General features: G+C 42.6%; 1 protein-coding gene across 1 annotated transcript in view; it reads left to right on the forward strand.

The window, feature by feature from the left end:
- Window positions 1-20,187, forward strand: part of UNC5C (unc-5 homolog C (C. elegans)) — a 157,559-nt gene continuing 137,372 nt past the window's right edge. The window contains exons 1-2 of the mRNA XM_009883065.1: window positions 1-159; window positions 2,102-2,249. Coding sequence (XP_009881367.1) covers window positions 1-159; window positions 2,102-2,249 — 307 coding nt within the window. The remainder of the gene's footprint in view (window positions 160-2,101; window positions 2,250-20,187) is intronic.

A 20,187-nucleotide genomic window follows, 5' to 3' on the forward strand; every position in this document is an offset into this window, starting at 1 on the left:
ATGCTGGGCTGTGCCCGGCACCACGGGGGGACCACAGGCACTGAGGGGCTGGCGGGCTGCCTGCGCCCACGGATCTCAGCCGTCCCTGGAGGTGATGTGAGAGTGAAAGGAACGCCTCGCAGCTCAGAGCGGCATCGGGAAGGCTCCGAGGGGACCATGGTAAAGAGGCTTAGTTTTGACAGGTGAGGGCACGGCACTCCCAGATGAAGTGACACCAGATAAATGACTGTCATTTTCAACCACATCTCCGGTGCAGAGTTTTGTGAAAGAAGATTTCCAGGCACAAAGAGAGGAATTTGACTGTTGCTGAGGATTGCAGCCAGAAAAGAGTAAGTCAGTATAAGAAAGTCCACTATTTTAAGAAGTTTACGGAAGAACGACAACCATGTGAAAGCAAATCTTTTAGGCCTCCAGGCACGTAAAATTAAAGAATTCTGCTCAGTCACGAGATGACACAGAGATATGTCAAACTTCCGGCCTGAGAGCTAATAAAAAGGCTTGAAGTCTTGGCTTGGGTTTTATTTTGAACATCCCAATTGAGCGCTGAGCAAAAGAATAGCTGGGGAGCAAGCAGGCTGAAAATGAGCCTGTGGGGCAGAGCTGCCGCTTTGAAGATGCGTGGCCTTCCGCTGCCACACAGCTTTATCATCTAAGGCTCGCCAAGTTTTTAACCTGATAAAATGAACTAGGCAAAGGGAGAGGAAAATGCGCGAAGGGAAAATGTTACATCTGTCTGCAGTTCAAGCTGAGCCTCCAGCTCAGGTTACAGAGGGAAGTAAAGTTCACAGGAGTTACTTTAATATTTTAGTAACTGCGGTCAAGACGATGGTTGCGTTTATGACTGGCAGTGTAGAATAACCGATAGGAAGCATTATCTGTCCTGAAGAATACACAGCCTGAGACAGGAATGCTGTATGTTAGCTCAGAGTGTAATATTAGAAGGAGCTACTACCTCCCGTGATAGTTGCTTATGAAAGAAATGTGTTGCCGGTTACTGTAGCTGCGCTATGTAACCTCCAAAACAATTCCCACCATCACCTCCAGACACTAGTTTGTGGATTTTTAATCTTCTGTTTGATGGCTCACATGGCCATTCTCTCAAAATGTGAATTGTGTCTCCATTAGAGATGGCTGTCTAAAGCAAGAAATCATCCTGCTTCTTTCTGCTTACCTTATGTTGGTGTATAGCTAATGGCACATGCACTTGACTGCTCTCAAACCTCAGTATATCCTGTATATTTCTGTCCTTTGCAATAGGACTCTGAACCAAAAAGATGATAAGATGGTATGGGTGATATGGGCTGCATGGATCTCACCTTTGACGGTTATCTTTAGACATAGAATATTTGTTTGAATAGCACATAATTTTATACTTACAACTATGGTATTCCATAATTAAGGACTGCTTATATTTAGGAGATTTTTTTAAAAAATCACTTACTTTCATTAATTTCCATGCCAATTTTAGTGGTAAGATATTTGTGTTTAAACAGACAAAAAAAAATACTAAAAAGAAGGGATCGGACATCTTTCTGTGTTTTCACAGGACATGGCTGTGGGGGCTGAGATTACAGGAAAGGAGATTTTGGTAGATCTCCTGAAAGTCTTTCAAAGGAGAAGAATAATTAAGCACCAGGATAGTTGCCTGGAGAAGTGGTTAGATCTGCACTGAGGAAGATTAAAAACTCATTGGATGCATGTTGTAAGCATGACCTAAGTTGAGTGGATCTTGCCTGTGGACTGAAGGGTGATCTCTGTTTTGAGTGATTCCCAAGAGTCAGGGAAGAAAGACAGCGGGTCTGCACCAGTTACTATTGTTCAGCCTGGATTTCATTCTCCTTGTCCAGGCTGGGTTATAGGATTAAAGTCCTATAAGCCCCCAAAATAGTGCTGTATTTGTGGCAGTGCGCTAGTTTGGAAACACAACATAATTGCAAAGAAAAGTCAATGACCTTATTCAGAGTTAAGTGGAAAAATCTGTGGTCCAAAGGGAAGTTAGCTTTTGGCAAACAAAAATAACCAGATTTAGCAAAGCAGAAGAGAATGAGTGGGCAAATGCTGTTCTGTTATTGTGTAAACTGTAATGCTCTTCTCCTTCAAGGTTGCTTTCCAGTTGAACCTTAAGCAGTTGCGAACAGAAATTTTAGGATCTCCTTCCCGAATAAATAACAGCTCTGGAAAGCAGGTGCAGATTTACAGGGTGGTGATGAATGACTGCAGAGACCTTGGCACTCCATTAACACTGCTGGGTATAGAGTGTCCTCCCAGATCATACGGTGTGGTTCACAACTCTCCGTGAAGTTTCTTTAAAAAGCAATCAACCTCCATCCTGGATGGAATGTTGTAATGGACAGGTGGAGGGGATTACTGAGCTCTAGTCTTGCAGCTCTTCTCCCAGTAGATGTTGCCATCAAGGCAGCTCTGGAAAGAGAAAGGAAGAAGGAGGTAATTTCTAGTTCTTTTGCCTTGCTGTGATTAGCTATTTCACTGTGAAATGCTGAAGAAGTGGTTCTGGTGCTTTAGCTAAGAATGCTTTGGGACAAATGCTGACGATCACGCATGGCCCATGGAGCTGGTGGGCAGACTTCCCAGCAGCCCAAATGCAGCCATTCTGAAAAAAAAACCGCTCTGAGCGACTACTGGCTTTCCATTGTGCTACAGAACTGCTAAGCGATCCACGTTGCATATGAAATTAATATGCGTGGGTAAGAATGGAACACCAAGCAAGCAGAGGTACGTTTTCAAATGTTTTATGTTTTTTTTTCCTGCAGCTTTGCACCCAAAGGAAAGCTTCCTGGAGAGTCAGGGTTGGACTGTCAATTGAGGAAGCTGAGGAAGTGTGCCCGTGCATGTGTTTATTTTCAAAACAGCCATCCTTGGTGTGAGTGTTGTTTCCCAGGTGAAACAAGAGAAGAGTTCCCTTCCCTGCTGCACACAGCTCTGACAGATTGATGTAGTGTGCCCAGGAAGAAAAGAAATGCTTGTCCAAAAATTATTTCCCATATCTTTGAGAGGAACAAGCCATATTATTTTTTCCCTTGATTCTTAGCGCTGAAAGCTCTGCCTTTACTCTTTAATAGATGACTGTGTTTGATGAAGGTTTTTGAACCGCCTAAATGGTCAGGTGTCAGAGATCTATAGGCAGCTGGTGTTTGTTTAGTAAATGATGTCTCTGTTATTGTAGTAAAAGACAGGCCTCGGTGGGCTATAAATACACTCAGTTCCCATGCATCATACCTCTGTCCAAAGGTACGTTTCAGACCTTTGGTTGTTTGCTCTCCAATTTCTTTCTTTTTCATTACATTTCTCCCTCCTTCTCTCCCACCGTGTTATTACACTGAAACAAGACCAAACCAAGTAATTCACATAATAACCCTTTCAGAAGGAAGCAGAGTTTTCTATATACGACAGTTGTCATTGCGATCTTTATGATTGTTGTTTGCAAACCATCGGTGCTCCAGTGTTACTTGAGTAATGTGACAAAGACGACAATGAACATGTATTTAGTGGATACCACTACTGCAATGCAAAATGCTCCTATCTATCTGCATGAGAAATTGTGAAATGGCGGACCTTAATCTGTTTTCCTGAGTTGATTGCACGTCTGCACTGTGGAAGGTTAGAAAGGGACCTCTGATGGTTAGAGAGTGCATGGGATTTTGTGATTAGATGGGTGGCCAGAAAGGAGCTTCAACAGCAGGACTATTTCCTGTCTGTCTCTCCTCGTTTTACTCCTGTGATGGTTGGTCTTGCAGATGTAGAGGAATTTGGGTAGTTGACAGGATCGGTAGAGCTCCACCAAGATCCAAAACCTCACCAGACATTCATTTGCATATCTAAAGCTGTAAGGTTAAAGAAAAAAGTGGCTTTGGGGATCCATTTTTTCTAGAACTATATTTCCTATATAAAAGTTTATGTTCTTCTGGATTTCACCTACACTGATATTATAAAAATAGCTTGTCTTGTGGTGTCTTGACCATTTTGTTTCTGGTTCTGTTTGGGACTCTTAATATGAAGTGGGAGATTGGTGCAAGGCTTCTGCAGTAAAGGGAAGCTAACCTTTCCTTGTCTTGGATACCGCATGGTCTTTATTATCTTATGTCAACTGGGTTGCCTTCTCTCTTTTGCCTTGCCCATAACCCAAAGCTGCTGGTCTGCTCGGCTAGAAGTGCCAGTGCAGCGTAATTGAGAACAGAAAGTGCTCTGAATTCACTTGACATACAGGTGGTGCTGGCTGGTTCCTCAGAGTCAAATCCGTCCCAAATTTGAAAATGTCTGAACCTTGGAGGAGAGTGTATTTGAAAGAGGAAGGGAAAATATGAACACTTTGAAGCTTGGAGCAATTCACTGGCTCATCAAACTCTGAGCCCAAGCTTTCCAAATAAGAGCAATCTCTGCCCTTAACTCTTTATGCAGTAAATCTGAACATCTGGTATTTCACTTCTGGTGAATAACTGGCAGAAAGCACAGGAACACAGTCCTCCAGTTAACATCTGAAAGGCTTCAGATCTGTGAGTGGGAATTAAGTGCCCCATAGGGTCTGGGCACACCCTGTGGCCAGGGTTGCATTTGACCGTGATTAAACAAATGCACTTATGATTTAAAAATTGCCTTCAGATTCAGAATCAGATCGAGTTGCTAGAGGAAGTCCTCCCCTGGTAGACAGAGAGTTAAATTTACAGTCCTCACCAACAGGTGAGGAGGACAAGAAAGGGTGACATTGCAGGCTTTCTGATACTCTTCTGAAAGAACACAGTCATTTGTTTGGTATGGAGGAGTAGCGGGACCTCCTTTTAATATTATTTTTTCTCTTCAAGCATATCTGGCAGAATTAGAACTGCAATAAAGCTGTCCTGAAAATGATGCAAATGTGTGAAATTGCAGATCTCCTTCAACAACCTTTTGCTCTTAGTTTGTTTCTTTTCGGCTGTCAAGCGGCTGACTTTAAGCCTCCCCTTCCCCTGAAACAACATTTTACTGGAAAAGAAAAGATATTTTCTCACTTTTTCCTGGCTTAACTTTCCATTCTCCTCATTGATACTCCAAAGACGAATCTTTGAGGGAACCGAATAATTGGAATCTTCAGGGTACGAATTGTTCATTTTCCACTAAATATGAAACCCATCATGCTGAACTGTGAATACAGCAGGATACACTTAGCAGGTGTATGAAAATGAAAATAAAAGGACACTGATTGAAAGGAGAGGGAAAAAAAATCATGAAAGTGACATTTCCTCAACTCATCCAAAATATACAAAACTATTTTAACTGCTTTCATAACAGATACCATGCAAAGGGACCCAATTAATTTTATCTTCATGCTGCTATACAATCTGTATAATTCTTTCGGTCACCAAAATGTCTGAGGTACATTATATTATTCATACAGACTTCACTCCTTGGAAAAAGAAATCACATTTAATCTCTTTTTATCTACGGATTGATCTGTCTGTGAACAGCTTCAAATCTTAGCACGAAAAAAAGTGTAAGTAATAACAACCTGATAAATTCTGGAAGAAACCTTAAAGAGAAAGCATGTTCACATCAGACAGAGATTGATGTTTAAATAGAGGAGCACATACTGCGTGAATGTAATTGTGTTTAAAGGTATAATGTCTTGTAACTTGGTATAATGAAGAGATGAAGTGCTTTTGGAAGAGGTCACAGTAGCCTTACAATTTGCATGAGGGTAATGGAGGGAACACTAACAATAGCAAATGAAGCCCTAATTCCTTCCCTAGTTACTGGGAGCCAAATCCATTTCTACAATTCCTTGAGCTAGACTCAATTTTGTTCCGCTACTGGAAACCAGAAGCAGATTTGTGTATCAACAAAGAAGGGGATTTGTCCAAGACCCTCAAAGGAAAGTGCTGGTTCAGTTGAGCAGCGGGCAGTGGCAGAAATTTTATGAAACTTCTATGCAGGATGGAAAGGTTAAGTTGCCCTCTGGTTTTAGGAATAGGTGCCTTGCTTCCTTTGCAAGACTAGAGCCAGGTAAGTCCTTGCATTTTCATCGTTGATCTTCGCTTCAGCCTGTAGTGAACATTACAGGCTGTTCAGTGTGCCTGAGCCAAATGTCTCGATCTACAAGGATGCTGGAGAGGGAAAATGACACAATCTGCTGGAATTTGGTTATGGCAACACTGTATAATTGACAGGTCAGCAAGTGGGTGCTCAGTGATTTGTTTCCCAGAAACACTGAAGAGAGAGGATGGATGGGTAGATTGATTTCATAATTAAACGTGAAACTGCCTCATTCTTTGTTTCGTTGCCAGCTCAGAAGCCAGCCCTGGTGTGACGAATAGTTTTCTCTGTTTACAAGGCTTTCAGAAAGCTTTGGTGCTGTTTCAGGCATTCTTGGGCTAAATTTGGCTCTATCCAGGGGTCTGGGTAAATCTGTGTTAGTGTATGATTTCATGCATCTAGTACAGAGAAATCGGCAAATTGCGTACAGTTCTTTTCCTGCCTATGGGCTAACACACAGAAGAGCCGCAGCCAATGCAGCTTAATTTGCAGGGGACTCCAAATGCTGACTTTGGTATGTGGGCCTATGTTATTTTTTTAATCCCCAAAGACCCAACGTTTGATGCTTTATGCTTGTTGGCTCATCTGAATGTAGATCACAGTGTAAAGCTTGTTCATCTCCTGCAAAGTGAAAGCATGAAAATTAGTCTTGTAATATTCACTGAATTGAACCTGCTGAATCTAGAGACCAAGCTGGGATCAGCTCACCTTTGGGAGAAAGTCCGTAGGGTACCTGTGGCCGTTCGGCATGTGGTAGGTAGGAGAACCATCTGGATCTGCAATTGGAGGTGGAAAATGGCCATAGAAGAGGGGAAAGCACCACAACTTTCACTGGCTATAGATTTCAGTGGCCCCTTTATGTTCAGATGAGAACTGGGAGGGAGCTGAGGCCTGATGCGGAGCACTGAGTGGGAGCTGTGACCTGAGCTGGAGCACTGCTTGTTCTTCAGTTTGCTGCCCGGGTAGTCAGTGCTGCTCCCCAAACCTTTCTCCCAGCAGATCACAGATCACAAGGCTTGCCTGCCTTGTGGGCTTGTTTTTGAAGATTGCAGCATCTTCTCCAGTCTGGCCTGATGTCAAGCACATAATAAGTGTGTATTTGTTACAACGTGGGTGGGAAGCCTGTTGGAATATAGGACAGAGAGCCTGCCCTATATTACAGGGTTGGATTTTTTTTGTCATTTAACAAATGCTCATTTATCAAGGTGCTGAGGGGAGAGGAACCCAGCTATTTCTGCCTGTGTGCCTGCTAGGATTCAAAAAAAAAAAACACCTTTAAAGGTATAAACAGACTTGAAACCCCAAAGGATTTAAAGACAGACATGAAGCATATGCAAGTTTTTAGAAAGATAAGTAGTTAGCTCCATCCTTATTGTGTTTTTACTGATTCTAGAAAACATCTTAAAGTAGGGCTTTAAAAATGCTTCCTGTATTTCTGTCTATGCATTCATCTTTGCACGGTCTGCACATTTTAGGGGAGCTTAGTTTGAAATACTGGAATTGGATAGTGCTTCTCCTTTTCCTTATTTTAAGTAATTTTCTTGGCAGTGATTGTACTTAACATCAATGCCTAAACTAATATGCAGACTGGATGTCATTGGCCCTCATTCTCATCTCTTTGCCAGTCAAAGGGTAAGCGTGACATTAAAGTAATTACATTGGTCTGAAGTTGGCTTCAGAGGCTTAAGCCTGCTAAAAATTGTTTTGTGTGTTTCTTGTAATATATACAATGTTTTTAGGTTTTTGCTTACAATACACATACACACAACTGCTTGAAGAATCATACGTACTTTTTGTGTCCTCTAGTGACCTTGTTTATGGTACAACTATCAAAGAAAAAGCTAGGTTGGTTCCTCTTTGAGGCTATGACTTTGATCATAGGATATTGAATTGTACCTTACTTTATTTTAGAGGTTCTAATGAGAACAAAAGTCAGGAAAATTGAGAACAGCAGGGAGGGCCTTGCTATTCAGAGGCAGATTACTTTATCTTTAATCCTCTTCCCTTCCTTGTGCCTGATGCGCCATGCACATACGCGCATCCATGTGTACACAACTACTTGTACAGTTTAAGTTTCTCTTGCCCTCCCTCAGAGCCAGAAGCATAAATCTTGTTTCTCTAATAAAGGCATTTAAAGCACAAAGTTATGAAAATATTCTCTATATTTCCGTGTTGGGTATGTCACTGGCAGTAGGAAGCATTTATCTTCCCTGTCACTTAGTTTCCTTGCTGAAGTCTCTAGGGACAGCAACATTTGGTTTTCTTGAAATTTTCAATAAAGGACAGGCAAATAATGTCTTTCTCTACTCGGCTTTCCCCAGCGTAGCTCTGCCGAGGGTGTCTTGCAGGGGCAATTACACCACACCATTTTCTGTATTTCGGTGGATGTCGTTATTGCAGCATTTGTCCCCTTCGTGACAAATCGCATTATTCCTGTGGCCACGGAGCATTAGTGGGCCCAGGGGAGCCAGGAGGGGATCACGACCGGCTGCTCGCCCCTGGGCAGAGGCAGCCCCAAGAGGATGCAACCAGAAGGCAGCCAAAAAGGAGCCCATTTGGGTGCTCTCATGTACCTCTGAGCTGCCAGCTACCTCATGCTGAGTGTACCTGATCCCCCTTCCCTGCCTGGGGCTTGCTTCTCTCTTCACTTTGCAGTGATGCTCTCACTGCCCTCCCTACACCTCCTCCCAGCAGGGAGGGGGTCTGGTCCATGCGTATCTCTCTCTGCCCAAGCATTCGGCAATAGGTGGTTGCTTAAACAACAGTGGCGCCAGGCAACCGCGCCATTTTGCTGAAATAACCCTTTTTTCTTTGCCTTTTCTGTTTTTTGTTTTTTTGGGTTAGTTTTTTGGTGGGGGGTTTGTGGTTTTTTTTTTTGCTTGCTACCTGGTTTAGCATCAGGCTTTGGGCTTCTCTGGCAGCACAGCCTGAAAGGATAGCAGATGTCATGGTCTAGCTGAGGTTTTGAAGCCTGCACAGCAAAAAATGGCCAGAGTTTTTCAGCCTCACGTCAGGCCCTGCACGGGCAGCAGTCAGGCACTGTCTGTGTGGGGCATCGCTGAGGCCACCAGAGCAAATGCATCCTTGATGCTGCTCTTTATGTTAAATGGAGCTGTGCTAGGTGGCAGTTCTCTCTTTGAGATGCTAACGTGAGGGTGACAGGAAAGTATTAAGACATCAATAATTAAAGCCTTATCTTGACTTGAAATTCTTCCCCTGTTGAGTTCCCGATCCCAAACATTCAGCTGCAAAATCCCCAAAGAGGCCAGTTTGTCATTCTCACCTAGGCTTTATGTAACCAGCTGTGTTTTCCACATCCCAGGGGTGATGTGGGTCTCCAGGTCTCTTGCTTAAGCCTTATTAATTCACATTTGTTTTTTTTTCTAATACGGCTGTTCCCAATTCACTTTTTGACATATAGACAGAAGTGATGGTGCATTATATATTTCCTAGTATATAGATATTTCTGTTAACCTAAATAGCCTGCTTGGGGCAGGACAGAAGGGAATGGCTGGGCTTTGAGAGGTAAACATAAAAGACTCTGGTCTCTTCTCTCAGGTTGCATTAAAAAGACTGAAGAAATCTAGTATTTTGTCACTTGTAAGGTCCTTTCTGTATGCTTTCTTTCCCTCGAAATCTTCACCCCAGAAACAGCATGAACATGGTACTCCCTTCATGTGTGTCACCTTCATGTGGCACTGCACTGTGGTGAAAATACACTTTTGGTGCGTTAGAGGGGCTGATTTAACTTACTCGGCACTTCAGTTTAGCATCTAGACTTCTAAGCACAGCCATATTGGTAATTGTTACCATTGGAAAACAGATGCTTCGCTCTCTCAGTGAGGCAGGTAATTTGTTTGATGGTCTTGCTCTCTGGGAGTTTTTCGATTGTAGTATTTCCATTTGCTGTGGACAAAATGCATATGCTAACACACCAACCTTGTGCACATTTCTGCTTTTAGAATTTATGTAGAGTCTAGGTGGAAGCACGTGAATCAAAGTGGTTAAAGGGTTAACGCATAGCAAGATTTGTTCCTTCAGTTCTCTTTCTACCTTCGCTGCAGACAATGCGTTATTTAGTACAGGTGCTTCGCTGGGAATCTCAGTACCTTGCAGTAACGATCACTGCAGATAATCAGCCTCTGCCTACAACAGAAAAATTACTGCAATTGGATAATGTAGTTTATCTCCGCTGGGACCCCAGACGAGGCGCGTTAGCATAACTGCACAGCCAGCCGGCACAACACACCTTCTTGAACCGTGAGATCAGCGAGATGCTGCGGTGGTTGGTAGGGCAGTGCTTGTCAGCCATCTGCCGAGGCTGCGGTCCCCGCTGCTGATCAGCCGGGCACTGAATTCCCAAAGTATTCCTTCCAGGGACCACAGCCACGGCTAGCAATCCTGTATTCCCCATCGTCTTTATTTACCTGTGAAGCTCTTCTGCTCACAGAAGGAGGCGCGCTGGCTTCGATGGCAGCTCTCCTGCGCTGTTTTGCTAAACATGGCAGGGTGCTTCGTCTTAGCATGCCTGAAGATAAATGCCGTGTTATCAACATCAGCTTTAAAATAATTTGTTGAGAAAGTGCACCATTTAAAGTTACTGCTTTTATAAAGAAGCCGTGCTACACTCTAAAGACTACATGAGCTTTTAACTTGCTTTGGTGGTTACTAGGTAGGTTTAATGGGATGCATCTAAGCTTTAGAAGCACTGATCGGGTCTGAGATTTGGGAGTGCACCTTGACAGCATCGCAGACCTTCATTAGAGTAAGAGCTGAGAGCCTGGGAGCACAGCCCCCAGGCACGCTGCAAGACCTGTACGCCAGCAGCAAATACCAGGTCCTCCTGGAAGCTCCTGCACAGGCAGAGATGAAGCAGCCGTGAGCTGCCAATGCCTCGGAGCCCCATGACAGGAGAAGATAAAAGGGGTAAGATGGGGCCAAAGTATGAGACAAGACAGGTTCGTGTTTTTCACAGGGTGGTTTTTTGAGAATTTTGGTTTTCAGGGTTTTTTTGTTGGTGGTTGTTTTTTTTTTCTTTTGAGCAAACACCAAGGCTTATTTCTGAGAGTTTAATAGAAACAATAAGTGGTATATAATGTTCCTCGTTTCACTGGTTCAGCTGAATAAAACAAAATAATAGAAATGGCAGCTATGATGAAGAGTGAACTTTTAAACTTATTTTTGTTTTATATAAGGTTGGTTAATCTGTGCATCCAGTTGGTCTCATGAACCTCAGTGGGACTGTTTGTGGGAATAAATAGGCTAGTTTTTAATCGCTTGGGTTTTCCTAATAACATCGTTATGTCATTTAAAGCATAAGCAGCATTTATCTTGATGACCTCTTGTTATTTTAGATCAAAGTCAGATAAGAGTTGAAAATTAATTCAGCCTAGCAATCACATTAAGAAGCTGTCTACAATAAGAGTTTCACAGCGGAGTTTTCTGAAGGTTTCATTTTGGTCCTTCACTGCAGTCTTTCCTTCCAGAAATCTGCTTCTTGGCTTGGGGCATTAATTACCACCCTGTCCTCAAAATGCCTGCGCACACGTCTGGGTCTCCTGGCATCACTAGTGTCACTGAGTGGGAAATGAATCAAATTACAAAGACCTAAAGTTTTGACGATTTCTAGCCTTGAGTAAGAAATACCTACCTACTTGTGAGGGTTTGATAGGGATATGAAAAATCCCAATTAGTGCTAAAGTATTAATGGAATTAGGTCATGATCCAGTGTCTCTTTCCTAAGGATAGGGGTGTGATATTTGTATCAGAAAGACATGTGTAAATTTGTGGGAGCCTGAAGCTGTACTAGCTTCAGAGTTGCTTTTAAAATATTATTCTTCCCTCCTCCCTGTTTGAAGGGTCTCATGAATCTGTCTGAAGCTAGTACCTCAATCAAGACCATTTTCATTGTCTAATTCAGATTTACTATAACATATGGTGTGGAGGGGGCGGGGGACATCACATTTTGTGAATTAAATTCCAGAGACAGAAATAATTCATCTGTTTTTGAGCTTAAAGGTTTCTTCCAATGAGTCCTATTTATTTTGTGAATTGGCAACAAAACCCAAACTTTCTGCTTTGGTCTGTTGAATAGGTCCAGAAGGTTTCCTTTCTAATCATCTGACTTCTAATGGGTAAATCTTCCCACTTGAACAAAGGTATTCAAAATACTATGTAGAACAAAACGGGAGTATTTCCCCCTAAGTTATTAACTCTTGCCAACCCAGTGGGTGCATGAATTGTAAGAGAGAGCATCTCAAATTACATTAGCTATCTATGTTTAGGCGACTGATTTAAGCCCTTTGTATGATGATGGCAGTATAATTAATTCATACTATGTAATAAAATATGCATAAGTAATTCATACTGTAATGAAAAGTGACATTCTTATTGTCTAGTGTTAGGAGAAAGACCTGGTGCTGAAAAAGACTTCAAAATTTCCTTATATGTGTTCACACATATTCAGGTTATATAAAAATATTTTTAACTTCTTATTGCATCTGGTGTATCATCTAATGCAAAAGAAGCAAAGTTGCATTACAAGATATTGACCTCAGCCTTGAAAGCAGTGTTAGAGATGGAAATTCATCTTAAGTTCTGTTTGTGAGCTTATGGTACAAAGTAAAATTTATTGGCAGGTAAGTTTTAAATGGGCACTCATCAGGAGCTATGAGAATTGGGAAGATACGTATAGTCAAAGGGAAATAACAAGCTAATGCTGAAGCGTATCAGGAGCAGGAAGCCACAGAAATCAGCAGGTCCCTTGATACTAGGCAGTATCAGAAAAGATAAGAAAGTTGTAGATGCTTTTCAAGATTGTATTTTCCTTGGTCTTTGCTACTGAGAATGATGAATAAATTTGGAGTGGAGGAATTCCAGAGAGTAAAGGTGCAGTGCTCCCTTTGACAGATGTTTCAAAAAAATTTCTCTATATATATCTCTATGTATATGTTTCTCTGTGTGTGTGAAATGGAAGAACTCAGGAAATTAAATGTCAATAAATATCGGGACCAGATGGCATTCATCTGAGATTTCCAAAAAATGCAGTAGCAGAGTTACTATAAAAATATGTATAGATTGTCACTGAAAACGACCTCATCTATTAAATGAGAATAGTTGTCAATTTAAAAGACTTTTTAAAAGACAGGAATAGTGGCAGGAATGATATTCTGGCCAGCAAATTTAATCTCCACAGTCGGAAAATAGATGTCTGATGTTTTAATAAATTAACATACTATTACTTTTGATGTCCTACAGTCTTTGACTGGCTTAACAAAAATATTTAAAACAATGCAGAAAAAAACCCTGTGTTATTAGAACACAGATATAACTTTTTTTTTTAATGTCTTTTTATAAAGTTCATTTTACAAAGTCTGTTGATGGAATTTGTTAACTAGAGGTGAAGGTAAAGTTAGATCTGTTTAGAGATTAAGAGAGGGAATTAGATTACCTAGATTACAGATAGGAAAAAAGAATACAAGGACGGATATCAATGTCTCAGCAGGAGGTTATTAATACATAGCCGCAGGGTTCAAACCTAAAGTGGGTGTTGTTAAACATGTTTAGAGTAGGAGGGGAAGGAAAGAGGGGACCGCTGGCAGAACAGGAACTCGTTTGTGCAGCCACACAGTGCACTGAAAATTCCTAAGAAAGCTAGAAATTTGTGCAATGTAATTCAAGATAGGCAGGTGCAGTGAAATGCATAGTGGAAAGAACAATTTGACAAGCACCAGACAAGTTTTGGATTAAGCCGAGCCACCCCCAGAGGATGTAAAGGGATGGGAGGTAAAAACCTGTCCCTTCTACATCAGGGCACACCCGAGTCCTTCTAGAATAAATTCAGCCCCGTGGCTGGAGGGGAGACAAGCATGGCGTGTCGTGGGGGTGTCTAAGGTGGGTACCGCTCACAGCAGCATCAGACGAGCATTGCCTGCCTTTTCTTTGCCCCCTGTAGTGATGGTACCCGTGCCTGTGTCTCCTACAGTGTTTATGCAACACATCACTTAGCTTTGTGCAGGCGTCCAGGCAGCGTCCCATCCCAGTGCAAACGAGTAATGGGCATAATTAACCTTACAGAGCCAAGCAGCACTGAAGATAGATGGCTAAAGATACCTGTGTGGCAGAGAAAGGTGATGAGTGGAACACTGAAATGTTGCACTTTGTTAAGGAGATAATGTTGTCTGTTATACCTTTTCACCTTTATTAAGGGATTCACTTTTTCTCATTTTATTCTGACAAAAGAAGTAAAAGATAGCAAAGAAAAGAGTGAGGGAAGGCTCACCGAAGATGAGAGGAATGGTAGGTAGAAGTGAGAAAGGAGATTCGGCAGTGAAGACTCAAAACAGTGCTAGGAAATCAATTTGTCTCCCTTCCTATGCACAGGCTGTAACTAATGATTTGGAGAACGTTTCTGAAGGAGGCGCTTGCTATAAACCCCAAACTAACTGATCCATTTCACTTCAAAGTATGTGATAGGGCAAAAGTCTTCTTTATCTTCTCTACTCAGGGTAGTAATAAAGTCCTACTCGTACTCCCTTCACTTCCAGCAAGAAGCCTGCGTCACTGGCATTCTCAAGCCCAGCTTTGCAAAGAAAACATCTAGAGGCTGTTTTTTAAAAGCAGGCTGAGATCTGGTTTCCTCCATGGGATCAAAAGGCTGGACTTCTCACAAAAGATTTATGGGCATCTCTTCCAAATTCTCAGCATTCAGCTGAATAGGAAGTCTGCCTGTTTAAGAGTTGGATTGATAATTCAGTGCAGTGGGGATAAAGTATTAGCTTCTGATGTTTGCCAAGAATTTTGTATCAGAGCATCCTAAAGGAGCAGGAAGGAGGGCTTCCGTGCCTGACATTACAAAGCTCATCTCCAAAAACAAATATCTCACAGTTTGGAGTTTCAAAAGAGGACATGTTCTATTCTGCAGCGTTTGGAGAATTTGAGAGGTCAGCAGAACGGCACTTTCTTCTGCTGTGATCTTTTTTCTAATTAGACAAAAGCCAACTTTTCCTCAGAAGGAAAGCCTGCCTTCCCCAGCTCCCTCATTTCCTCGCAGAGCGTGCTGTTGGCGGAACAAGGACTCGCTTCTGAAATCATTGCTACCAATTATACAGTAAAGATAATTCCACTGAGAAAGCATAGACCAAACTTTATCTCATTAAGACAAAGTCCAGATGCTCCATTTATGTGTGTTTTAAAACCAGTGCAGTAAAGTCTTCCAGATACGTATAATTGGCAAGAGAAAGCAGAGTACAAAAGGGTAATAGTTCCACTCTTTTGTTTTAAATTAACAACTGTGGCGTATCGTCTCGTCTCCAAATAGAGATCTGAACAAGGACATGGATTGTATGGCATGCCAAAAAGACGCTGAGGGCGTAAGTTGCAGGAACAAAAGGAAAGGACTCCCTGATGGACAGGAGATGCTACGAAGACTGTCTAAGAGAGAGTAACATTGGAAAGAAACCAAGACGCCAGAAATGTGAGAAATAATGCCAAATTGTCAGCTTCATTATTTTCAGGGTAGGAGGGGACATAAGTGTTCTTTTGGGTCTTTGGAAGGGGAGTGTTTCTGTCCATGAGCAAGGGTGGGAAAGACCCTCTCCCGATTAGCCAGGCTGTCTGAAGGCCCGGGTGGGAGAGGTTGATGATGGACACGGACGCCTTTGTCTCAATTTACAGATACTCAGTAGTACAAATTCCTGTCCTGCTGCCTGGGAATGAGCTCACAGGTAATTGAGAGTAGCATTTTACATAGGAAGAGGAAAAAAACCTGCATTTAGACAATTCTCGTTGGAAAATTGTAGCCCAAGGCCACAATAAAGATGCCAATTTCATGAAACTGAAACAGGCTTGGACACGCTGAATTACAGACTAAGGGGAGCCCAGACAATTAATAGTAAAATTGCTCTTAAATATAAATGAGAGTTTAGGATAATGTTTTTGATAATAATCTTTTTGTAATAGCACAATAAAGTGATCCGCACTCCTCGCCTTGCACAGAAGAGCTTCTTTAAATGTCCTCTATTCCCTCAAGACCAGGCTTAGATATTTGACGTACACCGTAATGTCAGTCATTATTTCCTGAGCGCATCAACAAAGTTTGACTCCATTTATCCTAAGTGCTGAATTTAGCCGGGGGCTCCGCGGGCTTTATATTGCACCGGCAGGACTGCGGCTGTAACGCAAAGCAATAGGTGAGATGTAAATGGTGTTGCCACTGAAGTTGCTGCTTCCTGTGGCAGGACATGGGGGAGGAGCTGTGTGCTGGTGGGATGCGTGCCGCAGCTCGGGACACCCACTGTGGCCATGGCAGGCGATGCTCTTGGCAGGAATGGGAGGAAAAAGCTCGTTATGAGGGGTCTGTTTGTAAGGTGAACGCCAGCAGACTTTTTTCAGTCTCTTGTTTTGAGTAATCCAGTAAGGTTTTTAAATACATCCCTTGGAAATTATATGCTGGAAGATTGCACGGAGCTGCGGCGCAGGAGACAGCGTGGAATTGCTCCCTTATCTGTTGATATTGGCTCCACAAAAGAGCACGGCAGAAACTACGGCCCCAATCTGTCTCCCGTCAGAGGGCCGCTAGCAACCCAATCTCATGTCTGCGCTGCTTTACAGGGCATTGATTTTCTCTCTTAGGAGTGGATAAAGCTCTTACTAAATCAAGGACAAAAATCCCTATTGATACTGGTAAAAGTAGAATCCACCTTTTGTGATTTAAGTGGTGTGTGTATAAGGAGGCGTCTCTGTCCCAAAGAAGAAAACCTCGAACTTTTTTAAGCTTGGTTGCATTCATCTTACAGGCGATCTGAAACAGGTATAATAAGGATCCTGGTTCCCTTAAGTGCTTTCTGGGGGAAGCGCCAAGTGCACCGAAGCTTCGTGTTATTTCTCTTGCCTCTTGAATAAAAGGGCTGACTCTGATATTTGCGGATGCAGCAAAGCAGCAGCTCCCTTTCGTGCTTGGGGGGAGCCTGGTGGTTGCCCAAAATGCTGTGATTCCCTTCCAGCTGGGGCAGTGCCCTCCACAGGCTGGAAATCTGGGCACAACTTAACGCTCTCGCCCCTGGTGTGGCTGTGGCATCACTGGTGAAGGATGAAATAAAAGTGATGCATCTTCGTTATACCATCAGGATGCGCCCTTTTAGGGATAGGGTTAATTGGCTTTTTAGGGTGGTGAGAGGGAAAGGAGGGAAAGTGTGACAGCTGTTTCATTAGACGGGATGTTGAATAAAACACTTAAGAGACCGCACCCCCCCAGACTTAACGTTTCCTGCCTGCATTTCAAAGCTCAAACATGAAGTTAGGTTTGAAAGGCTGATGGGGTGGGGAAGGGGAGGTTAATGTATTTTATTAGAGTCAGCTAAGGAAAAAAACAATAAGCTTTTCTTTCGTGATGGCCTGAATTATTCTCTCCTACTGTAAATGAAATGACGGCTCACCTGGGAGAAGAGAAGGGATTTAAAACCAAATAACGATTCATAAAATCCATTGCCGCAAGATAAATAAGTGTTGAAGAGCATCTAGTGCTAGGCCACCTTTGTAGCGTACAAAAGCCTCATAGCCAAAAGCCATTAAGTCAATTAATACTATACAGTACATCAGAGCTAGTTCGTGCCGACAGAAGGTCGGCTCGAGGGAACGAGGCCCTGGTCCAGCTGATGTACTTAGCTAAGACGTCGCATCCCAGGGCACTGTCCCAGCAGCACAGGGCAGGACGTGGCTGACCAGTCCAGGTTTTCATGGTTTGCAGCTGGCTACCGCGTAGCCTTTTCCTTCCGACTCCTATCTCCTGGTGTTCACTTTCTGCACATTTTCTGGCTTCTAGGCCAGCGTAAACGTTTCTTTGGCGGTAGTTTTCACGACTGGTGCCCTATCGGATGGAGTCCTTCGGGCTTGTCTTCTGAGCTGGGGAGCTATGCTGCTCTGTGGTTTGTGTTCCCAGATCCCACCAGCCTCAGCTGTGTTTCACACCAGTGTAAACCCAGAGGAAATCCATGGCCTATCAGTTTACACAGAGGAGAGAAAGAGACCCACTGTGGCGAGTGCATTGTACAAAATTAAGTAATAAGTCAGTCCGGGTCTCCGCTTGGCCTTGTCAAAGGGCAGGCAGAGAGACATGCAGCGGGGAGGTGGGGGGGCTTGGGGGGCGGCAGGCTCAGTTTGAATGTTTGCCCTTTGAATTAATTCTGGTTGACCTACTTCAGCAATGATTGAAGAATTTTTTATTCAGTTTGCCCTGATCTATCCCCTGGTGAGCGCGCGCTTGTTATTTTTTAATGAAACCATTTTCACAGCCTGTTGTTTTAGGTGTTGCGAATGGAGGAGAGTGAGGTTATTTTTTGGTTCGTATTCTATTTTTTTGTTTCTTCAGGGTTCCCGGTGCCACACGGTTGCTTTTAACTGCGTGCGCAGAGTGCACTCCCCGTTCCTTGCTCTCGGCTCAGCAGGATTGTTTTCACAGCAGATAAAAATAGTGGAAAGATATAATCGATGATTAAAAAAAGATCTCTTTTACAGGAGTCATAACCAAATGTTTTTGTCTTGCCCTGTGAGTCATGTGCAAGTAGACTTGAGGAGCATCTTGTTCTGGCTTTAAACTTCTCTGGAGCATTGGTGTTTGAGCCTTTAGACACAGAATATATGTAGGATGGGATGCACTGAAGTAACTGTGAAAAACAGCTATTAATTCACACTCTGTGCTTCGGTCAGACACAAAGGACTTGCCACACTGGATGAGATCACTGTTCCATCTTGTTTTCTGTCCTGAGGAAAGCACAGCACCTCTCCTCTCCCATCACAGCAGGTACATGCACGTTCTCCCACCAAGGCTGTTTTCACTGCAAATGCAATACCAAATGGTGAGTGAGATCCTGAGGTCTCCGCATATTTGGGAGCTTAACTTCACAAGAACTGTGCTTACTCTGTACCACTCTGGAGTTTTTATTGTACAACGAAAGAGGCTCCAGGGATGACTATGGCTCAGCAACAGACCAGGGCTGATTGCCTTTTGAAGGTATTGCATTGGCTCTGATGGAGGAGGTATGGTAAACAGTGACTTTTGGTTTTTGTTAGCAATCAACAGCTGCTGCATTTTTATCGCATTAAAAGTCAGCAGGTTTGGTTTTGTTAAGCGACACAAAGGAGGTTTCCTGGTGGCAGTCTGAGAGACACTGGTGGGATGTGCCATTCCCTGGCCGTTTGCTGACAGTCTCAGCTCTCATTTTGCGGGGCAGGGGTAAGCAGCAGCGAGCGTGGAGGTTAAAAAAATTATCTCGGTTCATTTTGTGTTTTGGATTGTTTTTTTTTCTGTCTTGAAGATAATTTCCAGGTTTCTGGCTATGAAAGAAACATGAAATATGTTAGTGCTAAACAACTGAAAGTTAAATCAAAAGACCCTCAGTTTGTTAAGTGAGTGCTTCTTAGGGAACTGGCATTGATCACAGTTTCAAATATAGACTACTGGCTTAAAAGAAAGATTGACCAAATGCCAGTAACCTTTTTTCAACAAAGAAATAAATAATGCTTTTCGAGAGGAATAACATAGTGTTGTTATTTGTTGTATCATATCACTGTGATCAGCTACATGAATTAATGGACATGTATGTTGAAAGGAATAAAAAAAAAAGGAGCCTTTGTCTTGAACAAAGACATACAGCTTTTTTCCTTGTTCTCAATATAACTTGCCAGAACAGGTGTCATAATGGGACACTATTATCATAACTTTAATCTTGTTTAAATTCAAAATTCTTCCTGCAAGCCTCGAGGCCTGAAGGAAAGACCTTTAGTAAGTTATCTTAAGAAAGCAGATTGCCTGTGAATCACTTCTTATAGTCTATAAAATCCTTTGTAATTTACAGAACAGCTGTCCATAATAAAACATCAGAAAAGCTCTACTTTGAGTCCTTAAACTGAAATAAACACAGTGCAAAAAAATACAATTATGTGGAACACACTTACAGCAGGTGCCAGCTATATGCTTTTTACCTCTTTACTGCTAAAAAGTCTTAAGGTAACAGGTTAGAAAAGGATGCTAGATTAAATAATAGCCAACAAAAGCTCATGGTGGAGCATCAAAATGCCCAAAGATCATCCACTGAGGCTTCTAGAATAAAATGTGACCTCTAATGAATTTGAGAGGGAGAAAATATTTCTAAATGCAGGTTTTGT

Source organism: Charadrius vociferus, unplaced genomic scaffold, assembly GCF_000708025.1.
Source record: "Charadrius vociferus isolate BGI_N301 unplaced genomic scaffold, ASM70802v2 scaffold410, whole genome shotgun sequence".
In the NCBI taxonomy this organism is placed as follows: Eukaryota; Metazoa; Chordata; class Aves; order Charadriiformes; family Charadriidae; genus Charadrius; species Charadrius vociferus.